Source organism: Anoplophora glabripennis, unplaced genomic scaffold (genome assembly GCF_000390285.2).
Source record: "Anoplophora glabripennis isolate ALB-LARVAE unplaced genomic scaffold, Agla_2.0 scaffold708, whole genome shotgun sequence".
NCBI classification, from domain to species: Eukaryota; Metazoa; Arthropoda; class Insecta; order Coleoptera; family Cerambycidae; genus Anoplophora; species Anoplophora glabripennis.
The window spans coordinates 42,381-65,549 of NW_019417285.1; the positions used below are offsets into that span (position 1 = coordinate 42,381).

The 23,169-nt window shown below is 35.1% G+C and overlaps 1 protein-coding gene across 1 annotated transcript in view; it reads right to left on the minus strand.

The window, feature by feature from the left end:
* Window positions 1–10,082: 10,082 nt before the first annotated feature.
* LOC111692238 (14 kDa phosphohistidine phosphatase-like) overlaps window positions 10,083–23,169 on the minus strand; it is a 111,101-nt gene continuing 98,014 nt past the window's right edge. Inside the window, exons 3-4 of the mRNA XM_023456126.1 lie at window positions 11,010–11,155; window positions 10,083–10,497 (exon numbers count right to left, since the gene is read on the minus strand). Of these exons, the coding sequence (XP_023311894.1) occupies window positions 10,405–10,497; window positions 11,010–11,155 (239 nt within the window). The 3' untranslated portion in view covers window positions 10,083–10,404. The remainder of the gene's footprint in view (window positions 10,498–11,009; window positions 11,156–23,169) is intronic.

The window sequence follows — 23,169 nt, forward strand, 5'->3', positions numbered from 1 at the left end:
CAACTGATTTTGTATTTGTATTGAATTCATTATTCATTTAATTATTAAATATTAAGCATCGCCCATCGACCATCAGTGTTAAAAAGTGAAAGATTCCAGACAAAAGTTTTTATTTTGTAATTCCACGATAGTGACAGTGTAATTTTTATATAAAGAAGTAAAAAATAAGAATAGCGTGCCGATTACATTAAAATGAAGATTCTTATTTCTTACTTTGCTTAATTTTTTAATTTGTGCACAAACTAGTTTTACAATGAACCAAGAAAACAATGCATTTACTATTTCCGAACGTGTCGATATGGTATTAATGTATGGTGCAGCCTGAGAAAATGCGCTCGCGGCGACTAGGTTGTATCGGAACGATCGCCACGTCACCCCCCATGTGCAAATACAATCCCACAGTGCGTTCAGCGGCTGCGAGATACGACAAATGTTATTCCTCGAGAAGGACGTGGTCAGCAAGTGAACCTTAATGTTGAAGATGCAGTGTTGGAAAATCTTGACGAAGACCCCACAATTAGTACTCGACGACTCGCACATCAAGTAGGAACCTCATCTCGTACTATACATCGCATCTTAAGGCGCCAGCTGTTGCACCCATATCATCTGCAACTAATTCAACAGATTTTACCTCCGGATTGTGATCAACGAATGCATTTTTGCAGGTGGTTTCTACGGCAATGTGCCAATCAAGTAGACTTTCCTGCTTATGTTTGTGTAACAGATGAGGCGACATTTACCCGTGATGAAGTGAATTTCCATAATATGCACATATGGGCCGACAAAAATCCTCACGCGATTAGGGAAACTCATTTTCAACATCGGTTCTCGGTAAATTTTTGGGCTGGCATAATAGGCGATGTACTTATTGTGGGTCCCTATTTCTTTGGAGGACGAATGAATGGACCAACATATGCTGACTTTTTGGAGAACCGGTTGCCAGAATTATTGAACGATGTGGCATTACCAGTTCGGGCACGCATGTTTTATCTTCACACAGTACTCGAGAAGTAACGACACTTTTGAATGAAATGTTTCTTTACCGATGGATTGGACGCTTTGGTCCTGTGCCGTGGCCACCTCGGTCACCCAATCTAACTCCAGTGGATCTAACTTGAAGTTATTGGTATACAATACTCCAATTGCTACGGTGGAAGAATCGCGAAACCGTATACTTGAAGCTGCTTACACATCCTTGTTTTAAAGAGTCAATTTTTTATAATTTGGATAATTTATGTAATATAATAATAATGGGCACAATATTTAATTTATAACCTATTTTTACATTTTCCGTAGGTAAGCTTTTGTTACTTACCGTTTTGGGGAAAAAAGCTGGACTTTGAATTTACAGTTCTAAAAATAAATAAAATAACTAGGAAGAACTTCACCAGCCATTGCGAAAAGTAACGAACCACCACTGCGTCCAGAAAGTAAATTCCTTTTTTTTCAAATCGACAGTACAAACGAAAATTTCCATGTAAACACTTCGGGTTTGTGAAAAGCAACATATTATTTAGGAAATATCGATGGAAACGGAATGGGATTTAAAGGTTAACTCACATTAGTCGACGTAATGGAAGTGAATAGACAGTGCCAAGTAAGGTTATGAATGGGGTCTATAAGACCGTTCGGGAATAGGTAGTAATATACCTCATTTTTCAGAAGTAGATTTATATTTTATATTCATTTGGAATACAAGTCTATTATTGCTGGAATAATATTATCAGCCAGGTGACGGCAGTTCTAAATTTATTTTGAATTCGTGCTACGAGAATATCGAGTAAAATTACCTATAAATTCAGCTATATTGAAGACGTATTTTTAAATAAATACACGACAGTAGAAATTCAGAGTCAGTGTTAAGAAAAAGTGTTTAGTTTTCATGGCATACGGTATTAAAGTTTCCCAAAAATACTATTTCTTCTTATAAATTATTACAGAGAACACATGGAATTATTGAATTAATCAGTGATAAATAATGCACACGAATATTAGCACGCTGTAGAAAATTAAAAAGTAGTAATTTAATTTTAAGCAGTAAATATTTTATTGATTTTTTGAGTTTGTTTTTACTTGTCGTTTTTCTAGAAAAATACTTTATTTTATCTTTTGAGTCTCATGAGTAATGGATATGTTAGTCTAATATGATAATAAATAATTGGTTATTTGCAACATTGAAATAAATAACCTCAATCAATGAGTAACAAATTGCTAATATTTCGAAAATCTCTCTGTTTTCGAAACGTCATACTGTGGGGGCACGAGTATCCTGGTACGTTAGTGTTTTTACGTAAATAAGGAAGTAATATTTTGGCGTAATAAGCTTAGTATCTGGCTGTGAATATTTTTATTGCCGTATTAAGTATATTTGCCTGGATTAAGGGTATTTGTCGTTGTAGTTAATTCGTCCTAATTCATTAATAGCCTTAATCCGTGGATAATGACCAAAAACACTGGCACGTACTCTTAGGCAGGTAATTCTTGATATAAATGTGAGATGGCGAAATGATGCAGTGTTGGCAGTCCGGGATAACGGGGAAAGGACTTACTTCTTCGAGGCGTCCGGGCCTACAAAGATGAAGTGCGTAGAGAGCGATAATCCCGTTCGACCCAGCTCCATTCGAGGTCACATATCCAGCCAAAAATATTGGCACGAATGCAACTCTCATCCAGTGGCCAGCCCTGGAAGCGATCAGAAAACACGCTATTTGAGCGCGCCGAGATCCACAGCAACCCGTTGATCCGGAATGCGGTGGTCTACCAACCCGAAGAAGCTGCCGCAGATGTAGGCGGCCTAGAGATCAACTTATGGACGCAAAATTTTTCTGTCTGTTTCAGGACCGCCAGGATCAAGAAAAGAAAACAACCACGACCTCCCTCGGAGTTAGCAACCGTGAAAGCGGTCGCAAAATATCGTTAACAGTGCGCATCTTAAGCTTCATAGCTGCACGACCTAATCCACACCCACCACCCAGGTAGTGGACTACGCGAGTCGTTCGCTCCCAAGAAGAACGCCAGAAGAAACGGCCCCAACCGGCGGGGCCCAGCCAGGACAGGATGAGGCCCTCGAACCCCACTCCGTCAGCTGTCTGGGATAACGGGAAAAGGGCTTGTCTGTACGAGGCGTCCGGGTCTACAGGGATAGTGTGGATAAAGAGCGATAGCCCCACTCGATCCCGCCCCATACAAGGTTATTTTTCCCTGAGAAGGATATTGGCGTGGTGCAGTGTCATTTCGTTATCTGATATCATCGATTTTTTTTGTACATCGTTACATTTTTGCGTAATACTTAGTTGCACAATAAATTATTTATTGTGTTACTTACTATGAGTTTATTTTAGTGGACAGTAACCTTACCCACAACTGCAACTAGTTTTTTAGAAAAATGTCATAAAATGTTGATATTCCGATTCTGTTTCCTAAATGCCAAAAAGACTGTTAACTGGAATAAAAATTGTACTAAAGCTGTACTAAATAATTGGATAAAACGCTTCAATAATTTGCGTATTTTTAAGATTTTCATATTTCAATTGAACAAATTTTACAACTCGACCTAATCTTCGAAATCTGCAAATTGATGTTCCCAATATTACAGCGGATTAACTTTGGTCCTGAAGACAAAGTAATTTCTTTAAATCATGTCTTATTCTGAAGTTGGAGAATCAAGTATCGATGCTGATGGAGCAACTGAATCAGAAACTTCAACCACATTTGAAGATATTCTACTTGAAGCATGGATTTTAGTCTTAATATAATCTTGTGCATGTGTATTTCCGACACTGTAGACCCCTGACCCCATGTCTCTTGATGGAGGTAGGAAAATCGTCGAAGAAAAGTATCTGAAACATCTAAAAATGACTAATGTCATCTGAGTATGTGTCTTGCTGCCAGGAGTTTCAATATAATTACATAACCTTTGTCTTTTATACCTATCTTGTGCTATCATATTTAGTAGTAATTCATCTCTTCTACAAGTCTCGTAAATGCCCATTATTCAAATAGCATGAAAAAAAAACATCACGGTTATAGAAACCAATACATCTTCGTATGCTCTTTGCATTCTCGAATGAATTTTTAATCCCTGGTCCTCGCAATAAACTCCATTCTTGAATACAAAGCGGTACGTCACAAACTATACTAAAAAATAAACAAATGACTGGATACTCAGCTTCAAATTTGATACTTTACGACGTGTTCTGTGTGACGAAAATATTACGGTGTATTCTGGTGATTGAGCGACCGAGATTTCAGAGATAGTAAAATTTTTATGCCATAAATCATGAATGTTCTCACACTCCTCAGATATTGTTGGGCTACTCCACAGGTTGTAAACGTAGACGATTTATTATACCCGGTCCACAACGAGATGTACTAGGTGGCACAAACTGAAAGATTTAACCAAGAAGAACATGATTATTTGAGTTATAATTATCATTTAAAAAAATATCTGATTTTTAACAATATTTATCTATACATTGTATGAGATTTTGCATTTATCCCAAAAACTGTGCACCTTAAAGTCTTGCATTTTTATAGCACTTTTGGTATTCTGTCATTTCTTAACATCCTTATTTCATGAAAAATATTTTACTGAAGAAACTGTTCAAATTTCTTTCCTTACATGTGAATATGTGCCCCTAAATATATTAGATTGAACTTAAATTGTGTTGCACCCTTTTTATATTTCGCTGTTGTAGAACTTGCAAGTTCTCAACTGGTTCAGCATACACCAAACCTTCAATGTAACTCCAAACTGAATAAATCTACACATCCAGTTCGTGTTTGTTCCTAAGTTTCATTTAGATACTTCCGAATCGATAATGAGAAATCAGGAAGGGAACCATGCCTGATACTAAGTAGCATGCCTTCAAGTAATGGCAGCACCGTTTAATTGATTAGGCGATACGTATTCTATTAACCTGCCTCTCAGAGTGCCAATCCATACATTAAATCCACAACATTGATAATATCTGACATCATGTGGATTCTAATCAGTCCAAACGCGGTTGTTATGAAAAATGAGAATTTAAATCCCACCTCATCCGTGAAAGGAAATCTTAAAACTCACTTATGAAATTTGACATCACAGTCTGGGTTAAATGAACAGTAATAAGTGCTTGTAGGTACATGTTGGATGTGAGACTGTTCCCTTAGGATTTTCCAAATAAGAGAGTCCTACTTTCTCTAAAATTTCCTCTTCCGCAGTCGACAAGCGTTTTTACTAAATTTTGCACTGTACCGGAACCGCTGGTAAAATCTGATGAAAATTCGAACAAAATCAACTAAACTATCAGGATAAGCCGCAGCACACAGACGACGAGATTCCAGTCCGTTACCATTAGCACGACCACACACAGTGGCGGCGCGTGAACATTGATTGAATGTGTTCTGTTTAGGGTTGTTACATTTGTTGAATTGAATTCCGGGATATTAAGTGGCCGAAGAGTTTCCAAATGGCGCCGCAGGCGAAAAATTTTCAAGGTCACGCGTTTTCCTGGAACTTCTGAATTTCAAAGAGCAATCCATTTACACAAAAATACAGATTTTCACAAGAACGATTTTTGAAATTGATACCTTTTTGAAAGATCTATTCATGAATTACCTACTGACGATATAAATAAATTGGAATAAACTAAATACATATATTTTATTAAATTATTGAATATTGTTTATAAACAAAAAAATCGTTTATGAAGTTTACCAACGATTCAACGAATTTTAATATTCCTCTCCGTGTCATGATTTTCTCTTTTATCTTTTTTTATATAAAGGGTGTTCCTAAATAAGTGTCGCAACGGAAAACTGTAAATTTCTCTTGAAAAGAGAAACATATTTTTCCTCTTCCATTTTTCTCTCCGGGCTTTCGTTTTCGAGATACACGGTGTCAAAACTTTTTTTCAGATATTTGCCAATATCTTAGGAACCGTTTGAACTACAGGACTGAGCTTTTGTACATACATTACCACTATTAATAGCTACTTGTTGCAAATGTTGTTAAATTTCGTTAAACTTGTTAATTATTACTATCTATCTTTTGAATTATAAAAGATTTTTGAAAAGTTTGCAAAATGTTTGTTTTTGTTCATAAAAAGTCATTTTTCTTGAAAACGGTTGACTTTAGAGCAATGAACCAAGAGAACTCTTTTAGTGTAAAATTCATTGGCGCTTTAGAATTTGCTGTCAAATGTCAATTTTTCCAGTGGCGTAAAAGTTAGGGGGGAAAACCCTTATGATACCTTAAAATCTCCACCACTGGCACGTTCAATGAATTCGTGAAGGGTGCGAAAAAGTAGCTATTAGTAGTGGTAATGTGTATACAAAAACTCAGTCCTGTAGTTCAAACGGTTTCTAAGATATTGGCAAAAATTTTTTAAAAAAATGAATGTTTTGACACCCAAAAAATGGAAGAGGAAAAGAATGTCTCTTTTTTCAAAAGGAATTTACAGTGTTTCGTTGCGAGACTTACTTAGGAACACCCTGTATATATACATATATTATATTCCATATATACATGCAAATCCGAAATCCGGGACCCTACAACTAATTCCCGGTACAATCACAGAAAATCCCGGTCATACCCATGTGGCTAGATGTTCTTTTAATATGTCGTCAAGATCTGCACTAAAATTTATGAGACCACGAAACACATCAGGGTTGTCCGAATTTTCTGTCTCGTCGTGTCCGCGAAGTGCTAATTCGAAAGCTCCGCTAAATTTTTTGCAATGTATGATTTTAGATAATACATAACGATTTTTCGTTACCTGTTCATTGTGTTTCCGTATATTATCCCAATAGCCAGAATCTAACTGACTTCTTATGTTTATTTTACCTAATGACAATTACTTAAATCTTTCACACTGTATATTTTCCATGCTTTATCCCCATAGAAAAGTAAGCACGGAAAACAAAACAGTATATTTTTGATATCACATCCGCACACCCACTCTGCTTTTGTGTATACATTATTGGATTATTGTTAAATTGTCTTTTATAACTTTTACTTCGGCTTGTTCCACTAACTTCAATATTTAATTGTGGTATTGGCCCACCTAATTCTTTTATTTTTAGTTTATCCTAGGTAGAGAAACAAATAAAGTTTTTTGTAAAAACGAAACGCTATTCATTTTAATAACTATAATATCCGTAGACGCCTAAACGAAAACATTCACACGTGCCGCTCGCAGAAATAAACCACCACATACCACGAACGAAATATTACTGCATTTACTATTACTTCTTACTGCAGCTGTGGCTGTCGTTGTTACAGCCACATAACTCCATATACGCGTGTACTGGGTCACGTGCCTCATTAGCCAATAAAAACAAAGGACGCATCTAACTGTTCGTTGTGAACACATTTTGTATATGAGGTTGCATATATTAAAGGGCGTAGCTCGCGTCGTAATAAATAATAATATAATCTCCCAGATTTATTTTAGCGCGAGTACATTTGAATTCTTTAAATATTTTGTTGATATTTAAAATTAAATACATAAAATTGTATGTGTTCTGCAGCTCCGCAGCTCTTATGGTAAAACCGCCACTGACCACACATAAAATGCTTGTCCGCTATTCTGCATCGATGTACAATGCCGTTATTTATATAATATTAAATATCTTTACAACACATTATTACCTTAGTCTCAGTGTCCGTTACTGTTCTAGAGTGATCTGAAGGGGAGAATTACTTTTCCCAGAAAATAATTTCCTTGTCGCATGTAGCTGCAAATAATTCGGGTTTCACGTGGCTCACCGTATAAAGCTCCTAATGTCCCAAGCGAGAAACGTGCGTACGTACGTATGTGTGTGTATGTTTATGTCGCTTATTGATTCCCATCAACCCTTGTACGCGAGTAATCAATCATTTCGGTGTTCGCCCGGGGAATATTTCATTTGCCGGCACGCTATATCAACGTAAATCTGTCTCGTTGAAATATACTGACCCTCCTGAATATGTAAAGCATTTTTGTATTCGAGTTTTATTCCGTTTGCATGGAGAATGTCGGAAAATAAACACAGAAAAGTACTCGTAGGAAATTGAAATTCAATTCAATTTGCGCGGTAGGTACATACCGAGGTAGACACCTCGGTTGATATGCGATGCGTTCAAGATTAGCTCAGGGGCGTAGCGGTGTGGTTTGGTATATAAATTTCTCCTATTTGTAGAGACAAAATATAAATACTTTATAAAATTTAATTGTACAGTGCGTTTTCCAAGTACATCCAGAAAATGTAAGTATATATAGAATACGTGTCGGATGAAACGACTTGATCTGCAGCAGGAGGGGAAAGAACGCCAGAGGTGGATGACGGGGAACTTGTTCTTCCTCCATTATCGAAGAATTCGTAGGCAGATTTATGAAGATGGATCTACGCTCTATTTTGCGTCTGGAGACAACCTGATACGCTTGTTTTTGAGTTCAAAGTTTGAGGGTTTCAATCGTGAAACGCATGGAGGAAGCACGCTTGCAGCGGCAGTGTAGACGAGTGACAGAAAAATAGATAGTTTGGGTACTATATTTCTCTCTAACGTAGGCACGTGATTGGCTAACGCAACTCCCTCCGCTCCCTAGCAGAAAAGGTTCACTCTTTCTCAATGATTAGAGACAGAGAGTGAGTACGAAACTCTCGCCCTTTCTCTCTAGGTACAGCGTCTACACTTTCTCCATATGCTCTAAAGTTACAACTGACCCTTTGAATTGTCTTTCACTCTGGTGTTTATTTCACTGTGTTTAATTGTGGTAGCTAGGCACTATAGTTTATACTTGAGGTCTCCATAGAGTAAATGCAACTGCGCTGTGTAGGAAAGCTAGTGTATTTCAGCTTTAGAAACTGGATACCCGTGAGGGTCTTCGCTGTAGGTGTAGGACGGACCTAAGCGGGTAGCTTGAGGAGCTTTGTGAGTTTAAGAGCTCGTGTGATTATTTTTTAGAGATAACTCAATATTTAACAATATTTTAGGAAACACTTATTGGTTTTTATTAATTATCGGGCTTAAATAAATGTAGGCAGTAATACATATGACACAGAGCATAAATTAGGAGCAAGTACAAATTCTGGCTAGGTATCCGTCCCTGGTTACAAATCCGCCGATGGATCGGGTCGACGTTGAATCACAAGCAGGGACCTCTCTAGTGGTGGCTCTTTTGCGTGGTCTGGTTTAGTGCGCCAGTCGCCACCATTTCGCCTTATTGATTCGCCTTCCTCTCGAATTTTTGCTTTCCGGAACTAGATATTACGTCGTACTAACTTTCATGCAATTATGATGTTGTATTTCCATTCGGTTCGAATTTTGTCGAATTCAGAGATCTCTTACACTCGAACCTGGAATGGCTTCTTCTCATTTATTTCGTGTCAATGGCAACGTAAACTGCTGCGATGATCTTAGAAAGATCGGTGAAATTTTGCTATTTCACCGCCGTGTCGTCCTGGATGTTACTATCTATGGCACCGTTCTTCATAGATGTCTACTGCCGTAGATAGAGCGGTTTGTGACTGTTTGGAGCGGTTTTGAGCACAACGGAATTTTAGAAAGGTAGGTGAAATTTTCCAAATTTGCGCAGCGCTGTCTGCACGCCCTGAGTCCACGAGCCCTTTGGGACATCGTCCGCGGCTCTCGCTGCGGTCAATTCCTGCATTTTTCGTGGTCCTGATTGGAAAGTTTGATGAATTTTGGAATTATGTTGGAAATTTATTTTCGTAAACTTCTGCAGCACAAATAATCTGGTAAAAACGCACAAACGTATTAAAGCGAAGCACAAGACTACTCGAGACGGCAAATAATATTATCTTGACTTCTGTGGTCACTTTATCCATGTATCATTTTCAGTTAACCGATTTTTAAAATATTTTTCAAGTCTTTTAATAATGAAAATACGAACAAATTTATCCACGCAATAAGGCAATAAATACATAGTATCAACGTATTTTCGTTTCCTGATAAGAATTTTAAAAATATTTGCTCCCAACGTTTTCTCACTGGTATATGGCCTTCAATCGATTTACCTTGTATCCAAACGCATGTTGACTTTTCAGTTTTTCTCCTAGTTTATGAAAATGGGTTTAGGATTAAAAAATGCGAAAATCAAAAAACACATTTATTTAAACAATTCGTTTTCTTTACATTTGATTAAAACTTAATTAAACCAATTTTAATATCTTAATAGTCAGCATTTTGGTTAAGTGATTAGGACTATGAATATACTTGCATAAAATATCCAATGTCCAATTAGTTAACTGACGAACGGCGATTAGAATTTAGACTGTGAACACACAGAAACCGTCTAATTCTATTCAAAATACCGGGCTCTTAAGTGTCGTACTTCACATTTACAGCAGTGCTTAAACGATAATCATATAAATAATGCGAGAAGAAATAGCGTGCTAAGTATTTGGTAATTTGGATTAGTAGCCTTCATCAGAGAAACCTACGTTGTAATCTGGGTACTGCTTCTTCAGGATGTCCACTGTAAGTTGATGGTCCGCCTTCCCATAACCCTGTAACAAACATTGAATATTCAGTTACAGTTACCTTAGTTTGTAGTAAGGCACTTATAATTTAGTGGATGTGGCCTATAAAGTAGGCTATATCTTATTACTAACACTCAATATCTACTGATACAGAGCGACCTATTGATCAACTATTCGTGCTTTCGTAAAACAGATTAGTTAAAGCACTGTACCAATAAGTACAAAACAATAGTATTTGTGCCAATAGACACTTGCTTCCTACAAGTAAAAAATACAGTTCAGCTTGGTTTAACTTTGAACTACATCTAAACCATTACTATACAACTGGCTCTATATGGTAATGACTATACAAGTTCAGAACAATCAATATAGAAGGATGTCCTATATTCACTCTCATTACTACTCAGACTATCAAACTTGAGGGCATAGCAATCATCTATCTATCTATATAATTTTTTCACGTCGTCAATTGCAAGTTATCTCGAAAAAAGCTCCAAGAATAACATATGACGCGTCCTTTCTGCGACACTCCATCTCACCTGTGAGTATCCGTAGACCTTTATATCCTTAGCTTCGGCGTCGTGATTGATTCGGCCTCCACCTAGCACTTTGGATCTCCAGTCGCGAATGGCCTTCGACGCCTTCAGCTGCTGCAGTTCCCCGGTCACTTTATCGTTTATATCGGCTGCAAGAGAAATCGAAACGATTAATCATCTTCAGACACTGGACGGGCCTAGTATTTATTTAAATGGGTGTATACTATATTTCCACCAAAATAATTCCCTGATATTTAAGTAGATTGAAACATATTTTCAATTTGTGAAGATATATGAAGATATCTCCACGTTATTTATGTGGGATATATCGACTGAAAAAGTAAAATGATTCAGAAAGTGAAGATTGAAGCCCAACTTTTCCTTTCCTTAAAATCGATATGCGATGAACTACAGTTACGATCCTACTACCCTTTTCCTGTCTATTTTAGCTAGCGATCCGTACATCATCAAATTCATTTTCTAATAAACCCGAACCCGGCCATAATATCAATAATCGACTCTCGCACAGACCGCGCCAAGATTTAGTGGACCTTTTAATGCGATTTGTATGCTTCACCAACTGGCGTTTTACTTCAAGAATTTCCGACTTAATAATTTCCTTTAGCTAGGATAAATGTAAAAGATAGTTTAATAAAAACTTCACCTGGGAACTCAATGGCTGCAAACTTATTCGTTTGTGCCTGTTACAGGCTGTGGGGTATATGGGTCTACCCATATACATGGTGTTCACATTTACCTATTTTTCCGAAGAATTCATGTCATCGAATAGAAAAAAATTGATACGATAAAACAACTATATACATTTTTATAAACTGTACATATTACTTACAACCGACTAAGAAGACAACACGATTTCGAACAAAATCTACCTACTATCAAAATGTCTCTAACGTTTCTTAATGTTGGAGATTTTCAATATTTGTTGTGATGTGGTGTGGAACAGAATGGGTAAATGAGCAAGCAATAAAATCGAACGCACTACAATAACAGCGCGATTAACATGAAGAGCTAGGTGGTGCAAACGTATCGACTATAACACTTAATCTCTAGTTTCAGAATTTCTTCGGAAGAAGAGAGGGATATACAGGGTGTATCCATAATTAATAGCGCAAATTGTAACAGCAGTAAGTATAGGATACCAGAAGCAAAAAAATCTTGGTAAACAAACGAGCCGTTTGAAGAATTTGTAGTTATCAGGCCCTACTGACTTGATTGTATGTAAACGTCATCCTAGTTAGGAAAACGTACCAATACAACATTAGTTAGTTGTGTTATTAGATACTTTGGTAGAAGTGCAGTTGTTTTTAATGAACAAGAAAACAGTCTTACTTATTAGTTTGTTAGAGTTACATGTTACAATGAAAAATAACAAATACGGGCCTCATACTCAACTTATTTTAATTTTTTGGTGTGGTTAAAAAGTTAGCAAACGCCCCATTATCCAACATTTCGTTCAGAGTTTGCTCAAACTTCGCCGATTTATATTAAATTCTAAATTAAACTATCACGATGAATTAAACTAGTGAGAGCGTTAATTCTATGACAAACTGACGTTGGTTGTGAATATAAATTCCGCTAGACGCGCAAAATTATATTAAAACCCTTCATGTTCGATAAACACCATAAAATAACGAGCAGGCAACTTGCAATAATAGCGGATCTAGAAGATATGTTGACTTTAAAAAAAGATTTACGCGGTGCCTAGCCAAGTCTTACGTAGGAACTTCGTTAACTTTATGACGAAGTTAAATATAATTAGGTAACTGCAGGGAAATGAACCTGAAATTATAAACACGGACTTATTGATCTTTTTAGTGCACGTTCCTGGTTAAACATTACGAGGTTGGTAACTGCGCCGTCGACTTTTACGATAATTTATGGTAGTTCAGAATACATAAAGATGAAATATATCCCCTGCATTTATATTGCATGCCTTATGTTTTGCATTCCTTCTGTTTTTCAGTAGTTTACTGAAGTTACGGAAAACTGGCGTAAAATCGTATTGAAGGAAATTAGTAGTATTACCCTCATCCTGGAGTTTTGAGAATGGAAGTTAAAAGTTATTAATATACGGCATTCTCATCAATTAAAATTACGTACATGGTGTCCCAAATTTTAACCGCGAAAATTTTGAAATATACAGAGTGATTTACAAACAGTGACCAAAAATAAAACCTCGTTTTCTTTGGTGAATTTTAAGGGGAGTCTTTTGTATAAAGTTTTTATCTCGGAAACTTGGTTAAAAAATACAGGGTGTTAAACTAAAAAAAAATGATTTGAATTTTTTTAAATAATTTAAAAATTAGTAGGTAAGTGGAATAATTTGAAATTGGGTATATCTGAGGCCTTCTCCTAAAATTTAGATGCTCCAGTGGCGGAGCCGGAGTCCGGAAACGTACCGTTTTTCAAATATGGGCTTCAAATTTCTTGAAGATTACAAAGGCATGCTAGTCATTTTGAATTTCAGTTTTTCAATGCCGTATATACTGAGAGGTCAGCCCTTTTCAAAAATGTAATATCTACGTCTATGACTATGAGTAAATTGCATAACAACGATTGCACTTTATGACCTTTAAAAAAGTTATAAATATTAAGAAACATTTATGTACAGGGTGATTCACTATATTTTGACCCCCCTTAACTTTTTTGTTTCAAGAGTTATAAAAAAATGAGAAATACAAAAATTGCACGATTTATTATGAATTTTTCGAAAATGACAGTCGAAAAACAATAGAAGTCCAAACAAAATGGCCACTGATGTTAACTTTGTTAATTTTAATGGTATATGTGTATTTTTGTATATTTCGATAGAACGTTCCCAATCGAGCATAGTCATATAAGGTTTCTTGGGTCCATCTCTAATAAGCGAGATACTATTAAAAAACGAGAAGAAGGTTTTTTATTAAGAAAATGATACATCTTGAATTGTTAGACCTCTTTCAGGCATTTCTGCTTTTTTTTCCAATTACGTAAGGATTTACAGACTTAGTTATAATATATTTTGACATATCGGACCTTAATATGGTCCAAAATACGTATTTTAACTAAATATTTCTAATTAGGCCGTGAGAGACCTAATTACTCATGGACAATGTTATATGGTAGCTCGTGACAGTGACAGGTAGTAATGTCATGAAAACATCGTTATTGATTGAAAATTTGTATTATTACTTAATTAAACTTTATTTCAATTTCCTACTTCTGTATAACTCATTTTAATTAAATAATAATACAAACTGTCAAACAATAACAATGTTGTCATGACATTACCTGTCACTGTCACGGCTTACCATATAACATTGTCCATGAATTAGGCCTCTCACGGCCTAATTAGTGAGATTAATTCAAATACCTATCGCATTTTGGACCATATCAATGTCCGGAATGTCAAAATATATTACAACTAAATCTGTAAATGCTTATGTAATTGGAAAAAAGGCAAAAATGCCTGAAAGATGTCTAACAATTACAAGATATCTTAATTTCTTAATAAAAAAAAATCTTCCCGTTTTTTAATAGTATCTCGCTCATTGTTAGAGATGGACCCAACAAACCCTATATGACATGCTCGATAGGGAACGTTATATCAAAATATATAAAAATATACAGGGTGTTCCATTTAAATTAACAAAGTTAACATCAGTGGCCATTTTGTTTGGACTTCAATTGTTTTTCAACTCTCATTTTCGAAAAATTCGTAATAAATCGTGAAACTTTTGTATTTCACATTTTTTTATAACTCTTAAAACAAAAAAGTTAAAGGGGGTCAAAGTATAGCGATTCACCCTGTACATATTAAAAAATTTAAAAAAAACAAGACGAATTTCAACGAAATCGTCACATATTCCAATTTCAGTTGAATATAAAATACGATTGTGCCTCAACATGTAAATATTCAAAGCAGCAGAAATATGTATTTATTGAAACATGCAGAACTGACCCACTACCAATTACTGAAACAAAAAACTTATATTGGTTGCTTTTATGACAAGTCGGTTCATAATAAAGTCAAAACGTTTTATTCCTAGAAATTCGCCGACATATTTTGTAGTATAACAACTCCGGGTTCGATCGAAAAAAAAAATAAACGTAGTTGTGGTCAGAAATATGTGATCGTTATAAGGAATACCTACGTTGTATACATCTATTTTTAATTGAGCGGAAGGCGCTGGCTACTAACTTTAAAGAGGGGAAGTATGGTTTAATTTTATAAAACAAAAGCAGAGTAAATACACCTAACTTTATTATTTACGTACAACAGTCTTCGAATTAAACATGTGGCAAATAGAAAGAACAACGAAAACATTAACAACCATTTAACATAAAATGAGAGTGCCAGGCTCACCTAGAGATCCTGCGGGGAAAGAGCATGGCAGAGAAACCCACTATCGTTGCTCTAACTACCCAAATATAAATATAAAACAACAGCTAACAAAAGGCCTAAATTAGGATCCTTTGCTAATGATAATTAACGCCCGACTCATTTAATGTCTCACTAAATGTCACCTCACTCGAATTAAACGTACACACTATCAAGTAAAACTGAAGAGGATTGGTGTTAGTTAGCCGACAGAGCCGGAAGGTACTGGACGGGAGGCAATCCAGCTATGAGTTGAGATTTCGGAAGATCTATTTTAGCAATTCTTTTTTTGTATTTAATTATTCTTTTTACAGATTCATTCCTCACGGGCGAAAATGTTAGTAAATTCAACAAGGCTCTTATATGCGTATGACATAAAATGAGCACAAGAAATGCTTTGAAATGCTTTATTATCTGTTTTTCGAACAACGTAATCATGATAAAACAAGTTAAAGGTGTAACAAAGGAGTTGTTATTGCACTATCTGGGCAGTCACGACAATGTATATACATTTTAACATGTAATAAATAATTAGCAATCGTTAATAATAATTGTAACAATTTTACCTTAAAAAAATATATGCCCTTGAGCATAAAACAATGGAGGCTAAACATACAAAGAATTATTATCATGACACATCTATAACCATCAGAATCATAAGATTACATAGAACAATTAACAACAAAGTACTTAAAGAATATTACCTGCTAAGTAATACGGGTTAAACACTTTGATTTTTCACTATTTTGCCACACTGCCCGCCGATCGTCTTACTCCCATCTCCACACTGTTCTCACTTCAACTATTTAGGCTTCCTCCCAGAATTCCCCACCTAAGCGTTTGTTTTTGCGCTTCCTTCTACCAACTGTCAATATTACGTTTTCATTATTATACAACACCCATGTAACAGGTGACGTCGAAATTGATACGATAAGTATGGTTTTGCACAATTTAATAAAATTCTTTTTGAAATGTACATTTAATTTCGATCTTAATTCTAGAAAAATGATCAACAACCTAGTGCCGGGAAATCATTAATGAATTTGATTTGAATAGCTTGACATTTTTTCGGAATGTTTACGTTCGGAGGTGCAGCACGCAAAAAATTGTTAATACATTGAGAATTTTTTTACGTACCAGACTAGATACAAGATTACCAGGAATACTCTACTGAATTGTTTGATATACCCAATATAATAACTTATTAATTTCGTTCTCAACATCTACTCAAACACGCCTCGTACATAGTCATGACATCAATATAATAAAATAACAGGACGATCAAAAAGAATTATTATTTTATCTCGCTAATCTTCTGTTGAAAAGCTTATTGAAGATATACTGTAGTTTATATCAATGAATTGATACATAGTTCTGATTACCATTTTCAATATGGGTGATAAACTGGGACACAGATTTAACAGTAACGAGGCAATTTACATAACTGCAACTGCGAAACATGAATTTTTAATTGTGGGCCAATTAGCCTAAATACCCTGCTGGAAATCGCGACAAGCACGTGATCGATTTAGACGTTATAACGAATGTTGTAATAACGTCGATAGGGAATAACAATTTTTACCAAAATAGTATCATATTTCCAAGCTTTCCAAGCAGATTTTAAAAATTTTCTAGTTTGCGAAGTTTCCATTTTTCAATCTTCGCCATTTCCCCTAATGTTTTCTCGATATCTCCCACGTAAAAATTTAACAAGTATGATTACGTAAAGAATTATACAATGGACCCCATAAAGGCTACTTTGATTGAAATATGAAATTATATTTTTTAAAATGCTTGTAAGTTCTAAACAAAAGCGAATCGGACTAATGTTTATATAAGAAAAAAATTAACCAAGCTACCATCTTTCTCTTTGAGGTAGTAGAACATCCTGTATAACAGAATAGTGACGCCAGAAACAATTCACTGAAACTAAAGTGTATCTAATCTACATCGCGCTAAAAGTCACTGACACGACTCCGTTGCGGATGAATGAGAACAAGCCATAGATCACAATGCTACGATTTTTATCACCAAGTACTTTCAGTACGAATCTGTCCCGATAATATCTCTCGAAACTCCGCTAAAAGAATGTCTAACTGCCTCCCGACATGAAGGGGTGTAATTTAACAAAGTTAACCCTATTCTATAAAAGTTTTAATTGCCAAGGGGGAGTAGAGATGTTATTCGCGTTGTTTGTTTTCGGCAAATACGCGTGATACGAACTAGAGCTCTATGTTTGTGTTTGGTGATTTAGCAACACACCAATATGCAGGCGCAGAAGCTGAAAGTTTTCAATAACGGATATTTTGAGATTTTTTCTTAAAAGTCGGAAACTGAACTGACATTTTCTGCAACAGTATTGACTAATCTAAAATACAACGCCTTTAGAAATTAAATCTACTACGATGCAATTGAAATATAATACTTCTGGAATGGTGAAGTTTTAGCAACACAAAACAAAATTTATGTGTATTCATATGACAGAAATACCCAACACTTATAAAGGGTAAAAGCACTTCATTTTCAAAGAGAATCGGAGAAACAGAAACGGGAAAACTAAGCGCGATACAATGAGAGCATTAGCTGGGTAATGTTAGAGCAGAAATGGAGTGCAGCGCAACAGCTGGGAACTATGTCATCTTTTAAAAATGGGAAAATTTCAAATACACAAGTAATCGGATCAAAACTGCGAGTGCTGAATGGAATTGGCAGCAATTTTTACGATTATACAGTACGCGTCTAAAGTATGGAATAAATTCAGTAAAATCGAATCCTCGAACAAGTCGATTTTTAATTTAAAAAATACATATTTTAGCATAAAAGACGATTTTCAACCGTCATTTGTTTTCGAGTAATGACGTCATCGACATTTTTTTTAAATAGCAACACCCTATTTTTTTTCTTGATCCTGAAAGATCGTTTCATTCGATCCGACAGTATTAAAATGTTGCCATCTTACATAGGAAAGTTTTCGAATAAATGACGATTGAATGTTAGAAAACCCAAATCAATTAAAATAAAGCAAAAACGTTATCAAATTTAGTTTTTTGAAATACCTGAAATTTTTTATGGATCACGTCGGTGTAGGTCTTTACAATGTGTCACTGTCATATCGACTTTCTAATTATTGTAAGCGATATAAAAATTATTGTTGAATTTAAAATATTATGGCACATTTAACTGTCACACAAAGAATTGAAATTTTAGAAATTTTAAGACTACTCGTAGAACGCAGCAGGAAGTTTGCGATTTATTTAATGAAAAACATCCAGATCGCCGTATCAGCAGTCAGTAAGATAGAATCTAAATTTAGAGAAACTGGCAATGTTGTAGATATTCCAAAACCTGGACGTCCAAGCGTTAGTGAGGATCATAAACAGAACATTTTGATAAGTATTGTAATATAACAACCCTAGGTTCGATAAAAAAATATATATTAACGTAGTTGTGGCCAAAAACATGTGTGATCGTCATAAGGAATCCCTACGTTGTGTGTATTTATTTTTTTAATTGACCGGAAGGCGCTGGCTACTAACTTTGTGGAGGGGATGTATGGTTAAATTATATAAAAACAAAAGCAGAGTAAATACACCTAACTTTATTATTTACGTACAACAGTCTTCAAATTAAACATGTGACAAACAGAAAGAACAACAAAACCATTAACAACCATTTAACATAAAATGAGAATGCCAGGCTCACCTAGAGCTCCTGCGGGGAAAAAGAATGGCAGAGAAACCCACGATCGTTGCTCTTACCACCCAAATATAAATACAAAACAACCGCTAACCAAAGGCATAAATTAAGAACCTTTGCTAATGATAAATAAGACCTGTCTCATTTAATGTGTCACTAAATGTCATCTGTTACCTCATATTAGTCATACACACTTCCAAGTAAAACTGAAGAGGTTTGGTGTTAGTTAGCCGGCAGAGCCGGAAGGTACTGGAGTCCCATACGGGAGGCAATCCAGCTATAGTTGAGATTTCGGAAGATCCTTCATAACACTGGAGTCCCATACGGGAGGCAATCGAGCTTAATCCAGATTCGTTCCGCACGGGCGAAAATGTTAGTAAACTCAACAAGGCTCGTATAGACGTATGACATAAAGTGAGCACAAGAAATCAAAGAACAACTTAATCATGATAAAACAAGTTAAATGTGAAACAAAGAAGTCGTTAATGCAATATCTGGGCAGTCACGACAATATACATATTTTAACATGTAATAAATAATGAGCAATCTATAATAATAATTGTAACAATTTTATCTTAGAAAAATATACGCCCCTGAGCGTAAGACAATGAAGGCTAAACATATACAGAATTATTATCATGAAACATCTATATTTTACGTATAACGTAATCGTGGCAAAAACAAGTTAGATGTGAAACAAAGAAGTCGTTATTGTAATGTCTGGCAATTAGGACAATACATATATTTTTAACATGAAATAAATAATGAGCAATCTTTAAGAATAATTATAACAATTTTGCCTTAGATAAATATATGCCCTTGAGCATAAAGCAATGGAAGCTAAACATACAAAGAATTATTATCATGAAACATCTATAACCATCACAATCATAAGATTATATAGAACAATTAACAACAAAGTACTTAAAGAATATTACCTGCTAACTAATAACACTTTAAACAATTAACTTTCCACTACTTTGACACACTGCCCGCCGATCGTCTTGCTACCTATCTGCACACTGTTCCGACTTCAACTGCCTATCTTCAACTATTTAGGCTTCCTTCCAGAATTTCCTACCTAAGTGCCTATTTTTTGTGCTTCCTTCTACCGACCGTTAATATTACTTTTTCATTGTTATACAACACCTATGTAACAGGTGACGTCGAAGTTGATAAGATAACTACGGTTTTGCACAGTATGGTAGATAATTCTCATAATACTTCACGATTGGTTGCATTAAACAATGAAATTAGTCAGACTACAGTACTACGTATCCTGAGAAAGGAAAAATATCATCCCTACAAAATTCAACTTGTGCAGGAACTCAATGAAGACGATCCCGACCGCCGCTTACACTTTTGTGAAATTATGATGGATTTATGTAAAGTAAATAGAGATTTACACCGGCAAATACTTTTTTCAAACGAGGCCACGTTTTGTCTCAATGATACAGTGAACCGTCAAACTTGCAGGTATTGGAGTCGGGAAAATCCTCATTGGATGACAGAGACACATACCCAACACCCACAGAAATTAAATGTGTGGACTGGAATAGTTGACAACAGAATAGTAGGGCCTTTCTTCTCTGAAGGAACCCTTACAGGAGAAAGATATTTAGAGTTTTTTTATTCCAGCGCTTGCAGTAATTTTTCCTAACGATAAAGACCCTGATATTCCTGATGACACCATATGGTTTCAGCAAGACGGTGCACCTCCGCACTATGCGCACCCTGTTCGAGATTTTCTGGGCAATTGTTTTCCTAGGAGGTGGATCGACAGACGAGGACCGATGGAATGGCCCGCGAGATCACCAGATCTTACACCCCTGGGCTGTTTCTTATGGGGCTACTTAAAGTCCAAAGTGTACGTTAATAGACCACATAATTTAGAAGAACTCCAAAATTGTATTATAGATGAAATACACAGAGTTATCCCAGAAATAATTCATAATGTGCAAGAAGAATTTCTACACAGACTTGCGTATTGTCAAGAAGTCGGTGGGTGGCAATTCGAACTCTTAATTTAGGTAGAAAACTTATTGAATTGTATTTGCTTGACATAGGAATTGTTATTTTTTTAATGAATAAAATTTACGTTTTCTAACATTCAATCGTCATTTACTCGAAAACTTTCCTATGTAAGATGGCAACATTTTAATATTTGCGGATCGACAATGAAACGATCTTTCAGAATCAAGAAAAAAAATAGGGGGTTGCTATTTAAAAAAAATGTCGATGAGTCATTACTCGAAAACAAATGACAGTTGAAAATCGCCTTTTATGCGAAAATATGTATTTTGTAAATTAAAAATCGACCAGTTCGAGGATTTTTCCCAAAAAAAATTTGTTTCGTTTTTACTGAATTTATTCCATACTTTGGGCGCGTACTGTATAGTCAACGAATTCAGCGAAGGCGATATTTACAAGAAAATGTCGAGTGGAAGAAACGATGATCTTAGTTATTTGACTAATTCTGTCGATTTTACTCTAACAAATTAATATAAAACTTAATTTCCGCAATATCTAAGTTCATTTTTCTTGCTATTTCCAAATGAATAGCTAATTTCACTACATGCCAACATTTTAATGTGTTATTCTAACTTGTGTTTACATACAGACCTGCAAACTGAAATAAAACCTTAAGATTATGTGTATGCAATGCAGCGATGTGAGAGTTTATTTACAAGTTTAGTATTTTCATTTCAGTAAACTTTAATACTGCTGTAAAAGTTCTGCAGTGGAAAAATGAAGTTGCTTTTATAAACTTTACGTTGAACAAAAATATTACTTGTAGATTCTACGAATTTCAAGAAATACAAAAATATTAGTCATTATTTTATGGCGCACAAACAAAAACTGTACTTTTAAAAGTATTACAGTCAACGATTGTTTTAATAAAATACCAAATATCTGCAATAAACACCTACAAACCAACTTTCGAATAAGACTAAGACATTTTTGGGATTTACTTGATCGAAGAGTTCCCGTCTACACATAAAATTAGGAACGGACAATTTAATCTTAATGCGATGTTAAATCTTCGGAAATTTTATTGTCTTCCACATATAAGTAACCGGATCGCTTTTACCGGGACATTAAAGAAGCGAAGGGGTGAAAAGTTTTGCTTGGAAAAAGAATATATTTTTACAGATATTAAAACAAATTTTATGATCAATTAATTCGAACAAATAACAAAATACGAAATAAATTTACAATTTGAAATTTTAAAATTACCACAATGTTAATACTGATGTTTTTGAAATGCGGAAATGATAAATTTAATGCACCAACAAAAACTGATTTTCATGATTAGAACCGGACCAGACAATTGTATACTGAGAAGACGAAGATATAAAAAAATCGTACATTTTTTTTAATTAAAAGTTTAGGTCCAAAATATAGGCAGTGAGTGAGGAAATTTGAAATTGCATAAAAGATAACTGTATAAAAAAAGACGACTGAAGCTGCATAGTTTGACTTTTTGTAATCATTTCCTGTCTAAGCTAGCAACTGAGACGTGTCAGTGCGTGTCATAAGCGTACAAGTGGTAAAAACGTGTTATTATTTTAACATTTGTTATTTTAATGAGTTGTTAAAAATAGAAATCGTGTGCGGGTGTTAGTGCCCAATCTGTTAATTGGTGTAATAATAACAGTAAACGACCATATTCAATAGATCTAGAACGTTATATGATATTGTCAGAGCTAATCTGTCAGTGCGTGTCATAAGCGTACAAATGGTAAAGGCAAGTTATTATTTTTCTGATAATTAGGGTAGTAAATGACTTAATTTAACAGAACCAGTACGTTGTAAGAAATTCGAGTACGAATCTCAGATAAGTCAATGAGTGATGTCGTAGAAATGTGCAGTTTTGTAACAAAAGTGTCATTTATCGTGCGTTAAAAAGTGTAAGAAAGCAAACAAGTGAATTACATAGCAGGAAAAAATGGATTCACAGATTTTATTTTAAAAATGAACTGCCAATATTATCCAATCGCAGAAGACAAAGAGTTTTATTGCATACTATGCATGAAATGATTTTCGTTACTTTAATCGAAATTATGGCGATTAATTATCCAAAAA